The sequence below is a fragment of the Sprattus sprattus genome (genome assembly GCF_963457725.1).
Source record: "Sprattus sprattus genome assembly, chromosome: 5".
In the NCBI taxonomy this organism is placed as follows: Eukaryota; Metazoa; Chordata; class Actinopteri; order Clupeiformes; family Clupeidae; genus Sprattus; species Sprattus sprattus.
The window spans coordinates 17938868-17955278 of NC_137924.1; the positions used below are offsets into that span (position 1 = coordinate 17938868).

General features: G+C 47.5%; 1 protein-coding gene across 2 annotated transcripts in view; it reads right to left on the reverse strand.

Annotated features, from left to right (window-relative positions):
• Window positions 1–293: 293 nt before the first annotated feature.
• The window catches only part of LOC308365507 (hyccin 2-like), a gene marked incomplete at both ends in the record, with an annotated part of 25786 nt that continues 9668 nt past the window's right edge, over window positions 294–16411 (reverse strand). For both annotated transcript variants that reach the window (XM_080838971.1, XM_080838972.1), the window contains 5 exons: window positions 294–1135; window positions 5610–5766; window positions 6307–6394; window positions 9441–9557; window positions 14888–14983. In XM_080838971.1, coding sequence (XP_080695097.1) covers window positions 294–1135; window positions 5610–5766; window positions 6307–6394; window positions 9441–9557; window positions 14888–14983 — 1300 coding nt within the window. The remainder of the gene's footprint in view (window positions 1136–5609; window positions 5767–6306; window positions 6395–9440; window positions 9558–14887; window positions 14984–16411) is intronic.

The following is a 16411-nucleotide window of genomic DNA, read 5'->3' on the forward strand; positions in this document are numbered from 1 at the left end:
GACACAGTGGCGGCCATCAGCCACCCACTCCAACCCTCACCCTCACCCTCACCCTCTACAGCACAGCTCCTTTCTGGCAGGTGAGACTCCACTCCTGGTGCCCCAGACCGCAAGGCAGACTGTCTGAGGGAGCCACGAGTGAAGAGGTAGCTGAGTAAGGACAGCTGGAGGAGGACGAGGAGGAAGAGAAAGAGGAGTTGTTGTGATGGTAAATAGATGTGGGTCTGCTGACGTGTGTGTGTGTGCGTGCGTGTGTGCGTGTGTGTGTGTGTGTGTGTGTGTGGCTGCGGGCATTACACCTGCGATATGATCTGCATATTGAAACTGGGCGAGCGGGACTGCTTGGTGAGCGGGGCTCCGGGCGAGAGCATCTCCTGGCTCCCCCGCTGCCCGGCCAGGTGCTCCTCCTGAAGGCTGATGGTGGAGTGGCGGTGGCCTCCCCCACCCCTGGACCCTGTTCCGCCTTCCCCTCCTCCGCCCAGAGAGCCCCCGGCGCCCCCGCCCTGGCTGCTCCCGTTCAGGCTGCTGTCCGTGCGGTCCAGGGAGCGGCTGGAGGAGGTGCTGGCCGTGCGGGTGCGAGGCCGTGCCGGGCAGGACATGGGCAGGCTGGGCTGCCGCCGGATGGGGCTCAGCTCGATGGCATCCAGCTCGATGGGCTCGTGTTTCAGCGGCAGCGGCGGCGGTGGTGACGGCTGGGCGAGGGGAGAGACGGGTGCGGGGCGCAGTGGCCGCTGGGGCGTGGGTGGGGATGGAGGCGGAGACTGCTGGATTTGGTGGTGCCGGCGAGGAGGCCGCTGGGGCTGGACCGGCGCGGCTGGGGGCTCCTTGTGTTTGTCCGGCGGGGGCTCGTGGTCCTTGTCGCGGTCTTTGTCGTGGTCTTTGTCGCGGTCCTTGTCCCGGGACAGCCGGCTCATCATGCTCTTCTTCATGCTGCTGCCGCCGCTACTCTTCTGGCTGCCGCTGCCCCGGGTCACCCCTCCGCGGGCGCTGCCACCGCCGCCTCCTCCTCCTCCTCCTCCTCCTCCGCTAGGCTTGGGAGCGCTGGGCTGGCTGCTGTTGGAGGCGCCCGAGGAGAAGCCCTCGTCGGGGTCGTTGAGGTTGAAGGACTCCTCGCCTGCACTCATCCCATCTGCATCTGGGGTGCACAGACGCAAAAGAAGGAGAAGCAGGGGAAGGAAGAGAGGGGGATAGAGAGAGGCACAGAGAGAGAGAGAGAGAGAGAGCAGAAGACAAAAAGGAATAAGTGGAGGGAAGTGACAGCTGGTAGGGCAGTGAGATTTGGTCCTTTTGTTCTTCTAGACTTCAGAAGAAAAAAAATCTGAATTTCACATCTTAAAAAAAAGAAGCAATGTGAATTTAGTTCTGATATTGTTCTGTCTAAAAGCACTAGCTATTTTGAGTGGCCAATTCAGAGGAGAATCAGATAGAAGAGATGCACCGTGCAAATGCGGGCAATCTGAGCTGGCACATACAGGGTTAATCCCTGACACTACAACTTCACAGCATTCACCCGCGGAGGAAAAGCACTCCAGTCATGTTTTCTAATTACCACTGCCCCAAACGGGGGGGGGGGGGGGGGTTAATAAGAGCCAACGCATCAAATCAGTTCCCAGGTGCAAGGGGGAAAAAATAGATTGAAGTGAGCTAAAAATAGGATGAATCCAGAATATCAGTGAGCGTTGAGCGCTTGCGACGATAGCATTCACACAGCAATCAGACGGCTCCATCAGCACTGCCTTATAATACAATCATCCCCTCGGCCAAATCATACGCGACCTTGGATGCTGACTGTGCTCGTGTCCAGGGACAGAAGGGAGCGCGCCTCTAGACCAGACTCAATTTTCTCCTCAGCTGGTGTTGATGAACTTTTATCACTGTCTGAATCGAAAGCAGGTCGTTGCCCGTTTTCCCATTGGGGACACCCCCCCCCCCCCCCTCTGGCCACAGAATAAGTACTTAATGTCCACGGGCAATCACTGTGTTTAACAGTGGGTGAGACTCTAACTGGTGATTTCAATCTGGTGGCAATTTAGTGGGACACATGATAAAATGTTAAAATATGTTAAAGATGGATGTTGAAAAAACGGGGCTCCGTCTAACCAAACCGTCGTTCTTCAGCGTTTGACAGTCACAAAACATTTTGCAGACATAAAAACACAAACATTTAGAGTTAAAAATCCAAGCGCAGTCTCCTGTGCCGAAAGCTGAAAAGAGGGAAACAGAGAGAGAAGACAAGGTTGAGTCAAAACAGGGGGAAAAAAAGAAACACAATGAGCACTTTGGACAGAACAACACACAAACAGATACACATGTTTCTTCTCGGTAGTCATGCAGCGTTTAGAAGCAGGCAGAAAAGTGGGTCACCGGACCGCAGTCCTCCACAGGCAAGAGGGAAGAAGAGAGAGAGAGAAATACAGAGAAGAGAAAACAAAAAACAGGAAAAGAGGGAAGAAGAGAACGACATGCACATAGCAAGTACCCCAGCACTCATGCCCTCCTGGCAGACTGATTGACAGACAGACAGACTGGCGGACTCACTGGCGGACTAGGCTCCTGCCAATTAAGTAGAGAAAAGATCAAAAAAGAGCAGCCCTGCTCAAGGGACACCTGTCAGGCTAAAGAATCTCTTCAGACACTCACCTCAGACACACACACACACACACACCTCAGACACACACCGAGCCCAGTAGAGGCTAAAAATGAAAACAAAATGGGTGGGGTGAGGTCGGTCTTATAACAAGATCTTGTCTGGTTCCAACACATCTAAGAGATGCCCATAGAAAAATCCCTTTGCTTATTGACTGCAACCAATTATGAAGAGGTATACTATGGATTACGATTATATCTGTCCCAAAGGTACACAGTCCGACTATATAGAGTGGGAGAACACTGTCAGCAAAACAGATAGAAGCTTAGCAACAAAGGCTCTATCTGACAGCATAATATCGACTGTTCTTAATGCAAGAGATCTCTAAATCTCTTTTTGCCAATTTCTCTTTTTCCTGACTTAAATCTCGTCATTAAAGCGTTCTTGTCTATTGGTTTCATGACCTGAGTGAGTTGCTAGAGAGGAGAAGGAGCAGTAACGAGTGCCTCTTCTGCTCGGAGGTGAATGCCCCAGTCTAGGGCCAAGACTAAACAGGACACTTGCAGTTTATTACTTCAAGCAGAGTCCAAACGGCCCGCAGAGACGACTAGACGTCTAACCCTGATGTCCGAAGAGAGCAAGACGGAGCCAACGCCCCCGCTGAGAGCCAGGAAGATAAGCAGTGCTGGCGCAGAGGGGAGATGGGGGGGGGGGAGAAATAAAAGATTAGGAGGCAAAATTAGACATCCTGTGGGTGTGTTTGTTTTATCCTCTCAGGGTTTGTTTCTGGTGGAGCTTGGACTTGTGTCTGCATGCACATGCATGGAGGCAGGGCAGCCCTGGTGGCGGGGGGGGGGGGGGGAGTGGGCTAGTTCTCACTCACTGAGCGTGCTCCCAACAACAACAAAAAAAAACAATGAAAAAAAAAAAAGAAAGCCTCAGATCAACCCAGAGTGTGGAAGCAGCTGATGGAGACCAAAATGGTCGCTACTCCCATGGGAGGGGTGTGTTTGTCTGAGCAGACTCGAACGGCCACACACACACACACAGCTGCCCCTGTTCCAGTGTTTTCCTCTGGAGGTGGCAGTTCCTAAGACCACCACCCGGGGCAGCTCTGAGTCAGGGAGTTAATTTGCCCCTGGCCTGGATGCCCTTTCTATAGGGTGAGGGATCGTTTATCCTCTCGAGACAGATATGGTTCAGGCGTGAGGTGGTCTGGAGGGCCTGAAGGCTAGCATCTTGAGCATGCTCAGTTAGTGACAATATGCGTCGCTCTTGAAGCAGATGACACAAGACAGGTTTGAAAGTAATGGCGAAATGGAGGGGGGAGGGGGGATAGGGGGGCTCCATGCAAAGGTCTCTGGCCTACATCTCGCCCAAACCCAGAATAAAACAGCTTGTTGATTGGCATCGATGTCCTGTGGAGAAGGACGTAGCTACAGCAGAGAGGAAATTGGGTCGTAGGATTGGGGGAGTTGCATTGTCAGCCCGCTGACATAACGGAACCAGATGAGTTAGTGGATTTGGGGTTAGCACAGGTACAGCGCCAAATGAAAAGAAATAAAGGGCATCTGTGGGGAGGGGTTCGAGAGAGGTAGGGCCTCCCCCCCCCTCCAAACCCCTCCCTGCTCTACAGTCTCCGCACCCCCCCGCCTACCCTCGTGAGTGACCGCGAGAATGTCGATGTGACCCTGCCCTCCTCGCTCCTGATTGGCCGGCAGGTCCTGGCGGGCGGTGTGTCGGCGGGGATTGACGGTGAGGGTGAGCTCTGCTTCGGATGAGTAGTCAAAACAATCTGGGAGTCACAACAACACAACAGGGACGAGACACGGGGTGCCTTAGTGACGGTGGCACAGCACAGTTCTGATGGATCTCATCAATATAGAACACACACACACACACCACATTACAGACACACACACCACATAACAGATACACACACATGAAATCACAAACAGACACACATGTGCACACGGCCACACACACACCACATTACAAACAGACACACACACACACACACACACACACACACACACACACAGAACAAATTAATTCACAAGACACACACATGCACACGGCCACACACACACCACAAACAGAAACAGACACACACACACACACACACACACACACGTTTCAGCAGACAAACCAGCAGGGCTGATGTTCCCTTTAAAGGACAATGTTGAACAGTTCAACAGAAAAACAGACAGAGGGATGGAGAGATAATGACACACTGAGACAAAATGGCAATAGACCAGCGGCTGAAACATAACTGGGGTCATTACAAGGAAGGCACACAACAGAGGGCAAGTCATAAAGTAATGAAGGCATCAAACATGAGACGACAGAATCACACACTGATGGAAAACAGGTCTCTTCCAGCAGAGAGAGATCACAAATGATTCCTCTTGCACTCCAGCGGGGGTTACATTTATATATGTGATGTGTTCTATGATGCTCAATCCTGTGGCAATGCCGTGAGAGCCGTCCAGGAAATGCTGAACCTCCTGGAGGTCATTTTGGAGCGGAACTTCATGTTCCACTCTGTTTATGCTACCATGAGCCCTAATTGCATCTCCATACACATCACTGGCTTCACAGCTGCCCAACAGCCTCCTTAGCATTTTACTAAAAACATTTGAGCCGATTGGCAAAGTCATCAGACGAGCACAGGACCACAGACATCATCTGGCATCAACTTCAGCTTTGGTAAAAAAAAAAATATATATAATAATAATGTTGCAGGAACGTTTAGATAGATAGAATCATGATTTAGTTATTACTACATGAGCTAGGCTGATTTAACAGTTGCTGTGAAAATTCTTCAATAAAATGCTTTTATTTTGCCATTTGGACCAAATATTCTCACTGAAATGTCTCCCAGACAGACACTGCAAAAACAGAGCAATGTTCTTGTGTCTGACCTCTGGATGTTTGTAATGTGTGTGTATAACTGGCTTGGGTCTGTGTGTGCGTTTGTGTGTGCGTTTGTGTGTGTGAGAATATGTGTATGTCCCCTCACCCTCTCTCTTCCAGCGGTGCCGGCGGATGGAGGCGGCGGTGATGGCCGAGCGCGAGATGCGGCTGACTGTGGGCGTCACCTCCACCTGCAGCACCTTGCGGCCCCGTGAGCCTCCAGGAGCACTGTCTGGCAGCGAGCGCTTCATGGCATTGCCCAGCTGAGGATGACACAGAGGGATCAGAGGTCAACACACACACACAGTAATGAATAAGACAGTTAGGCTTAATACACGCTCGTTCATACACACAGTGTTGAAAAGGGTGGTGAAGATGCTTTACACAAGCAGTGACACACAGACACACAAATAACAAACCAAATTAAGACAAATATTCTTAATTAAGTGGTGAGGACACGGTCATAGAGTTCAGGTTCAGAGAGCTGGTACTGGGCCATTTTTTTTGCCCCATTTTACATTTGTGAACCTGACATGACCACTTCTGACAGAGAGCAGGCCAGTCAGGTAAAGACTTCATGCAAGGTTCAGCATGCAAGTGCAAATAGCACTTAATCAAGCCCGAAGTCCCAGACCACAGTGTGTGTGTGTGTGTGTGTGTGTGTGTGTGTGTGTGTGTGTGTGTGTGTGTGTGTGTTTGCGTGTGTGTGTGTGAATGTGTGTGTGTGAGTGAATGTGTGTGTGTGAGTGAATGTGTGAGAGTGTGTGTGAGTGAATGTGTGTGAGTGTGTGTGTGTCTCTTACCAGGAGGGGCTGGGAGTAGAGCTCCAGCTGGGATCGGTACAGGACGTCCTCGAGTGCCTCTCTCCCCATGTCCCACTCCCCATTGTACCTGCAACGCAAACGTGCAAATTCACTCCTGCTGATTCACACTCAGGTGAAGCTGCGCTGGCGCCATGGAGAGAGTGGCAGCACTGGCATCACACGGGCATCCATGCCAAGACATAACTAGAGCAGGGTGTGGACCCGCCCCACCAGCCCACACACTGTCCTTTTGGTTTTCAGGTTAGTGGAAGTTATTTTCATATTCAGCATACTGCCTGTTTTACTTGTTTAAGAAGTACGCACTACAAGGGAAACGCTGCATGGTATTTACTCTTAAGTATCTGAGAGAATTCTTCACCCCGAGCTACTTCCAGCAGTGTGAATGTGTGTGAATGGCCCCCTTGAGCTATGAGGATCGGCTGACCTTGGTGCTGTGTAGAGCACCACGCTCTACCGGAGACAAGCTCCCGCAATAAGGACACCCCATTCATCAAGGTATTATTACACCTTTCCTTTTGAGGAGGCAGAACACACACACACACACACACACACACACACACACACACACACACACACACACACACACACACACACACACACACACACACACACACACACACACACACACACACACACACACACACACACACACACACAAATACAAACGAGCACAGACTGAAGTTGGTTAAGATTTGAATCTCTAAATTGTACAGGCCAAGGTCACTGCAAAATTCACGTACAACAATAATGTCCCTCTCTGTCTCATTATACCTTAACACAAATATATAATCCCCAAAGCCATTGACATACCGTGGGCCTTGAGGGCATTCAGAGAGCATCAGACTATATAGTACTACTATGGAATACTTTCAAAGCCCATAGCGGTTACCCTATTTGGGGCGTGTGGAAATGCTGTAGGGACCTGGCCAAAATGTAGGCCATGCTTATGTCCCACCGCCATGACAAATAGGGTATATTATGTCTATTAAAATATCATGATTCGCCCAAGCAGCTGTAACATATAGGCCAAGTGCATTTGAGAGCAAAGGACACACAGGACAGGGTTGTGTCTCGAGTTTGGTATGTTTTGAGAACAGCCCATGAATACGTGATCGCTCTATACATCACAGAAACAAGCACGCACACGCAAGCACACCCACACAAAAATAAAAGAGAGGTTCTGAGAAGCTGGGGATGTTGTGCAGTCTTTCATGTCTTGCCAGACGACGTCATAATATCACAATACAAGACAATGTGTGGATTTCCCCAACAACCAAAACACCCCGACATCAAATACCACGGAAAAGAAAAAAGCACATCTTTGATGTAACGTTCTCGGCATCTAATGAAATTGTCATGAGAACAATATGAATTCTGAAAATAAATCTTTACTACATGAAAACATTTCTTAGTCCTTTTACTTCTTCCACCCTTCATCACTGTCTCCAACCACACAGACCTAGGCCCCCAAGGTCAGTGCACCGACTAAGGTCACCACTCATAATCCTCTGTCATAAATGGAGTCGTTTCTAATCATGTGAGTGCATCTCTGTTTTCACTCCAGTGAGTACAGTAGCTTTCCTCTCCGCAACGAGACAGAAGTGTGAAGAGGGTGAGGTGAGGTTGACCTCTGACCTTTGCGATGGCTGATGGGAGAATACAGAAAGGGCATCTCCACTTTCAATCTGGTGACTAAAAGTCTCTGGCTAATATCCTATAAGTGCAGAGCAGAGAGAACGGACCAGAACCAGTTGATATGGGAAGGTCTCGACAAACACGGGGAGCAACACCAGTGTTTCCCCTACAATGATATTAGGGTGGCGCCCCGCCACCCCAACGGCCCCGCCCGCCCCCCCTGGAAGCTCAAGTTTTTTTTTTTTAATAAATATAGCGCCAGATCACAAAATAAGTCATTTAAGGTTACCTTTACCATAAAACATGTAAAATTATACTTATTTTTAAGTAAAACTGCTTATCCTAACCCCTAATCCTGAAGTATAATTGTTGCATACTGTTACTGTAAGATGTTATATTGACCGCTGTCATTAAAAGAAACACATGAACAATCATAATTAATTTAAGTGTTTGTGTCCGTGTCCGCCGCCGCGGCGCATCGCACCGCCGCGCCGTGCCCCTGCCGCCGCCCCCCTCCCCCCCCCCCCCCAAGCTGTAAACCTAGGGGAAACACTGAACACTGTAAGAGCAGATTATGAACGAAAAGTTCCTGGCAGAAGTCCACTTTCTACGTGACATGTTTGGACACCTGAATACTTTGAATCTTGAAATACAGGGCCGTGGAAAGTCTATTGCGTATTTGGTTGAGAGACTGTGTGCCTTCAAGACCAAGCTTAAAATCTTTACAACGGACTTAAGGGACTCAAAATTGATGCACCTTCCACAACTCTAAACTCCGAAACCCAGTGATTTTCCCATTTGGCCCTCTTGGTACTCAAGTTGAATAGCCCTGATGTAGGCCACCGCCCCTGCACCTCATTCAGTTAACAAAGCAGGCATCCATTTGTATTACATAAAACCACACTTCCCATAAGCACTTCTAACCAAATGAGAGTGTCTAGGCTTTGGTGTTGGCCTTGAGGAGAGGTCATGTAAAATTGTGTAAAAACAAACACACAGACACATCCTCACACGCACACACACAGACACACACACACACACACACACACACACACACACACACACACACACACACACACACACACACAGCCACGCACCCTCCCTCTGGCCTGTTGGCCAGCTCCAGTACAGGGCCCTGGCTGTGGACAGCACTGGGGAGGACATGGCCATGGCAGCCTCTGAGAGCAGGGAGAGTCGGCCATTATCGCCGCTAATCTGCTTTGCAACGGCTGCGCACCCCTGTCCAATGAAATCAGCCGCTCTCACAATGCTTTGCAAATCTAATCAGAGGGGAGTCTAATGGAGTGCCGTCCTCAGTGTGTTAGTGGAAGCATAGGGGGCTTTGGGCAGGGGACAAGCACCGGGTGTGCCTCACACAGCCCTCAATTAATAGGAGCTTTCAGGCTTATTGGAATTTGAGTACACACACTGTTTTTAGCAGGTAAACCTTTAAGTGTCGGCGTTGAGGAGTCACTCACGTGGCGTGGTAGACAGCAGTCAGCATCTGCACCATGAAGTCAGGGTCTAGCTGCACACGGTTGCACGGCTCCCGCCAAGGCTTCTGCTGCTGCCGTGGAAACCCGCATACACACAGTCTGCAGGTAGGAAGAGAGGTGTCAGAGAGAGAGAGAGAGAGAGAGAGAGAGAGAGATAGAGAGAGAGAGAAAGAAAGAGAGGAGTGAGGAGAGAAAAGAGTGAGAGATGGACAGAAAGGTAAAGTCACAAACAGAACATTCTGGAAAGTGTTGAATGAATCGTAGAAATGTGAACACGCCAGCCACAAGATTGATACATATACTGATTATCATTTAACAAATGCATGCTTACTGAAATTGCTTGAGTCATGTTTAACAAACCTATATAATCTATGCTTGCTGAAAAACTGCTTTAATAGTGAACTATGCTTACATACTGTTGAAAAGAGGTTTTCAAGTGAATACCTTATGTAGAACAATGTATGTGTTTAAGTGCTGTTATAATTTTGAGTGTCTTTAGAAGTGTGCAAGGCAGACAAAAAAGGGAAGTGTCATTTGGGGCCCTGAGTGTCAGGAAATGTGTGGTCAGGTCAGTTGGAGGCAAACACATGATGTTGGTGCAGATAATGAACACGTGTTTGTTAAAGTATGACATAGAGAAAAAAGGTACTGAGCAAGTCTAACAAAGTTTAGAATGTATTACCAAAAAAGGAGAGGGTTGTGACTTGGGAGGAAGTAGACTGGGGATAAAAAGGGGAGACGCTGTGAGCTTTGAGTCTTTTGAGCTTATTTTTTGCTGGAGCTAGTCGACAATAAATCTTTGAGGTACTAATTTATACCACAAACCCGATTCTGACTCCTTCAATGGGGGGGTAACTCCCCCCGCACTTGCTGCACGCCGTACCTTAGTACATCTGCTAGGAACCAGCATCCTGTTTTTGGAACGAGTCACCCGTAAGAGACCGGGACTCCTCTGAAACAGAAACCCTGGCAGCAGTGAGAAAAGGTATGTTTTCCTTCTCTTTCACGATAGAAAGAGAATACGAATAGGTGAACTCGTGAGAGACCTGGGATCCTGTTCGTATCTCGACTAAAACACACTTAAGAAGGAGTTTTGGAGTATGACATGATTTTCTGAACTAGACAGTACTAAATGTTAGTGACAAAGTGCCGTCTTAGTTAATTGTGAGAGCTGTCGAAAAGGCTCTCGGCGTCGAAAAGCAAACAATTAATTATTTCTAGGAGGTTACTAAAGGATACATTTAACATGGCGCCCAACGTGTCGGCGTATTAAAGTCTGTTAGATACCGGGGTAAATTTCTAACGATAGACATTAATATTCCGTGAGCACGAACTCATGCTGATTTCCGTTCCTAGGATGGGAGTCTGACTTACCACCAGATAGGAAATTCAGACGTACAACTGTAGAGAAGAGAGAATCTTGAATACGTGGTAAATCTGGAGCCCGTGTTTAAAGGTTAAAAAAAGGCACTTTTGAGGGATACCGAATTGATCATTCGTGTATTAATAAAGTGCGCTTCTCTCTGACGTGGGGCTATTTACTCTAATGATTGTTAGATACCAGGGTAATTTCTAATAATCGGGATAAGTAGTCCAGGTGCACGAACCCATCTGATTTCTGGTCCTATTGGAGGATAAAAAAAAATCTATGGTTAGTGCTTTTTAGTGTGTGCTGCTAATGCAGGTGGCGATACTAAAGTGTATCCCAGCAGGACAGCCACGGGCAAGGTCCTCCAGGAAGGAGGGCTTTGTATTCAACTAACAAAAACCCAAAGACAGTGAGAATGGATAATGGATCACATTCCAAAAATGCATTGCGTTGTTGTAAGAAAAAGGGAAATCATGTCATATCATCATGTCAAATCTAACTCCTGTGTGTTTGTCGAGGGGAAAATGGTTATTAGTGACAGCTAATAACACAGTGTGTCAGCGAGTGTGGAGGAATCGGTTCTAATTGGAAAAAGCAGCCTCTGGATTGCCAGAGGAAACTTAGGTAACAAAGTACAAGCCTTGCATTTGTTTAGATTGCATTGGATAGATAGATTAATTGAGTTAAGGTTTTGAGTTTTAAGTGTAATACTTTTAATATTCATTTTAAAAAGTTTAATGAATCCATTTGAATAAGTTTAATGAATTAATTTAGCTGCGTTGTTTTTTAGTATTTCTTTTTTTAGTTTTTGTTTTTTGGTCTTGTTACACTTTTCAAGCTGTTGTTCTTTGCGAACCAAGTGACTGAAGCAAATTTTGCGGGAGGGGCCAATCCGAGAGGCAAGCGGGAGAGGCAAGCTGCTGTGGACGGAAATCCAAGCAGAGCCTCCTCGCTTTACTCTCCGGAGTCCCCGCTGCATGTTGCGTCTGATATAAACAGGGATGAGCCGTCAGCTACTGATTATGGTACTGAGTTAACTGTTACTATACCTAATGATGATGAGATTGGGGCATATGCTATGCCTACTCCTAGAAATAGTCCGGAACCCATTCCGGCAGCCGCTTCCGAGAGAACCGACGATAAACAGTTTTACACAGAAGTAGCCAGAAGTAGCTACGGCTATCCCATGGGGAGCCTTATGCGAAAATATAGAGATAAGATTCCTAGTACAAAAGCCAATCGAGGAACAATACCTACTACAAGCCCTTGCTGCGAAACGAATAAAACGAATAAAAACGTTCAAACGAATAAAACGAATAAAACGTTCGAGTAAAAACGAATTTTTGCAACATAGTTTACCTTCTTCGAGGCCGATGAGACCTGGAACGCCAACTCCTGTTCGACATAAAAGCCCGGCTAGGAGTCAGGGCCCCATTTGCACAGGGGTCAATGATAATTCAGCCGGAGCCATTAATGCGTTCAGAGGGCGCAGCCCAGTTTGATAGGCCGCTATGAGATTGAGAGCGAGATGTAAAACAAGTAACTGAAGCAAATTTTGCGGGAGGGGCCAATCCGAGAGACAAGCGGGAGAGGCGAGCTGCTGTGGACAAAAAACCAAGCAAAGCCTCGTCGCTTTACTCTCCGGAGTCCCCGCTGCATGTTGCGCATGATATAACCAAAGAAGAGCCGTCAGCTACTGATTATGGTACTACATTTAGTGTTACTATACCTAATGATGAAGAGATTGGGGCATGTGCTATGCCTACTCGATAGAAAGAGAGTTGGGGGCAAAAAACCGATCTCCCATCCTGAATTGGTTTCAGAGCATTGAAGCATATTGAAACCTGATTGGGACTGGGGAGGCCGACCAAGAACCGATGATAAACAGTTTGATAAAGATAGTAGGATTTAGGTCATGTGGTGGCTTAGGCTCTGCTCTGCATGCAAACTGGTGGGGGCAAGAAATAAAAAACAAGACAAAGAAAGCCCCGGGGAAACTGTACGAAGTGGCCTGTGAGTTCTGAAATCTCACATGAAAATGATATATGAAATTGATGAATGAAATTGATATATATGTAGCCTATATAAATATGACTGCATGTTATTTCTAATGAAATTAAAAGATGGTTTTCTTGCTGAAAATAAAGATGCTTTAGTCCTCAAGAATAATGATTGGGGTGGGATGAGTCATACTGGTCCGAAAGAGAGACTGTGTCTGCAGGCAAATGGACTTTTATTCTGGAGAAAGATGTGCTGGCAAAGAATCGCGGTCTGGAGAACTCCTTGGTGGTCGTGTGGAGAGGACGGGTGCCAATGGGGCTGGTGGCTGGTCGGTTCAAGAGGAGGATGTTGAATGAATCGTAGAAATGTGAACACGCCAGCCACAAGATTGATACATATACTGATTATCATTTAACAAATGCATGCTTACTGAAATTGCTTGAGTCATGTTTAACAAACCTATATAATCTATGCTTGCTGAAAAACTGCTTTAATAGTGAACTATGCTTACATACTGTTGAAAAGAGGTTTTCAAGTGAATACCTTATGTAGAACAATGTATGTGTTTAAGTGCTGTTATAATTTTGAGTGTCTTTAGAAGTGTGCAAGGCAGACAAAAAAGGGAAGTGTCATTTGGGGCCCTGAGTGTCAGGAAATGTGTGGTCAGGTCAGTTGGAGGCAAACACATGATGTTGGTGCAGATAATGAACACGTGTTTGTTAAAGTATGACATAGAGAAAAAAGGTACTGAGCAAGTCTAACAAAGTTTAGAATGTATTACCAAAAAAGGAGAGGGTTGTGACTTGGGAGGAAGTAGACTGGGGATAAAAAGGGGAGACGCTGTGAGCTTTGAGGCTTTTGAGCTTGTTTTTTGCTGGAGCTAGTCGACAATAAATCTTTGAGGTACTAATTTATACCACAAACCCGATTCTGACTCCTTCAATGGGGGGGTAACTCCCCCCGCACTTGCTGCACGCCGTACCTTAGTACATCTGCTAGGAACCAGCATCCTGTTTTTGGAACGAGTCACCCGTAAGAGACCGGGACTCCTCTGAAACAGAAACTCTGGCAGCAGTGAGAAAAGGTATGTTTTCCTTCTCTTTCACGATAGAAAGAGAATACGAATAGGTGAACTCGTGAGAGACCTGGGATCCTGTTCGTATCTCGACTAAAACACACTTAAGAAGGAGTTTTGGAGTATGACATGATTTTCCGAACTAGTCAGTACTAAATGTTAGTAACAAAGTGCCGTCTTAGTTAATTGTGAGAGCTGTCGAAAAGGCTCTCGGCGTCGAAAAGCAAACAATTAATTATTTCTAGGAGGTTACTAAAGGATACATTTAACAAAAGACAGTGCCAAAGCACACTCTGGGGCTTGTGTCCCAAATCTCAGCATTATTCATGATGCGATGCTGTCCCTGCATTGGATATGACTGACTTGTTTTGGTGCCTTAAATTTAACTATGACAAACTGTAATTCCGAAAGTTCACCACTCCCATCTGCGACTTTAACACACTTGCTAAGCAGTGCACTTTGAAAACAACGCACACCATCAATTAGCAGGTGACACCATGATATACGGCCGTAACAACTGTCTGAGACAACAGTTATTAGACAGAGCGGAACAGAGTGGGGTGAGATGTTGACACGGACGCCTCTCAGCAAGTGAACCGGGAGCCCTACAGGTAATGAGGCAGTTAATCACAGATGGAGGCGGATTATTCCACCATAATCATAGGGTTCGTCAGCGTGGGACTAAACTGTACAGGCACCAACACGCTGTCTGAGGCGTGCAGGACACACAAACACAGAGAGAGAGAGAGAGAGAGAGAGAGAGCGAGAACTGAACTGAGAGAAAATGTAAATGCACCCTTATCTAAACACATTTCTGAGAGAGCACCATTTCTTAAGTTACACTTGAAGGAGACAGATGAGGGTAAAAAAATAAAGAAAACACATCAACAAAGAAACTACTTAAAAAAAGGACAGTAGAAGGTGAGAGAGAGAGAGAGAGAGAGAGAGAGAGAGAGAGAGAAAGAGAGACATAGTAAGTCCCACCTGGAGCTCATCCTGCAGACTGCCTGGTAGGAGGAGGGGGGCATGTAGACCACTGCTGAGTTGTAGCACAGCATGAGAAAGCACAGCACCTCAAACCTGCAACATGAGACCACACACGCTCAGGAGACAGACATGAGACCACACGCTCAGGAGACAGACATGAGACCACACGCTCAGGAGACAGACATGAGACCACACGCTCAGGAGACGGACATGAGACCACACGCTCAGGAGACGGACATGAGACCACACGCTCAGGAGACGGACAGGAGACCACACGCTCAGGAGACGGACATGAGACCACACACGCTCAGGAGACAGACATGAGACCACACGCTCAGGAGACGGACAGGAGACCACACGCTCAGGAGACGGACATGAGACCACACGCTCAGGAGACAGACATGAGACCACACGCTCAGGAGACAGACAGGAGACCATATGCTCAGGAGACAGACAGGAGACCATATGCTCACGAGACAGACAGGAGACCATATGCTCAGGAGACAGACAGGAGACCATATGCTCACGAGACAGACAGGAGACCATATGCTCACGAGACAGACAGGAGACCACACGCTCAGGAGACAGAGAGGAGACCACACGCTCACGAGACAGACAGGAGACCACACGCTCAGGAGACAGACATGAGACCACACGCTCAGGAGACGGACATGAGACCACACACACTGTAGGAGACGGACATGAGACCACACGCTCAGGAGACGGACATGAGACCACACACACTGTAGGAGACGGACATGAGACCACACGCTCACGAGACAGACAGTTAGACAGGACTTTACTCACGCAAAACAGGACACGACACAAGGCCAAGATCACGACAGTTAGACAATGCTTAACTTGCAGGGTCTGTCACAAGAACGAATTAGCATTCTGACTGTCGTGACCCATAACCTCAAGCCCTCATCACCAATCCAACAGATGAAGTGAGAGGACAGACATTCCATTTCATTTTGGCATGAGTCCGCTACGGTTTAGATTGAAATGCCATGGCGTGATTTGGGGAAATGGAATAAAGTGCTTGGCATTCATTTTTGCCAGATTTTTAAGTATTGCGGAGTTGAATGCAATATACCTGAGTGGTATACACCCCAGCCAATTCTGACTTGATTTCTGCATTACATTCTTTCGAAAGTAACTTACTGAGAAGGGAAACAATGCAATCTGAACACAAATGTTTTGCTTTTAATTTGGCACAACACTGACTGTTGAATAATTACAACGCTGCATTGCGTTTCACATTGTCCCATTGTTGGGTGCAACTGCTCTGGTGTGTGGCGGGGATGGCGGTCATTAGTATCAGATGCAGCACAGTTAAACATAAACCCAACACAATGAAGAGACCAAACAGAACCAGACGAGCACATGCAGCTGGTGGGACTACAAACAACAAGCTTTGTACTTAATAGCTTTCATCTGCAAAAGCAGGTCTGTGGGGACAGTGTATAAGTTGGTGCCTACACAAATCTACAGTGGGCTAATTATCAGATGTATGGTGAC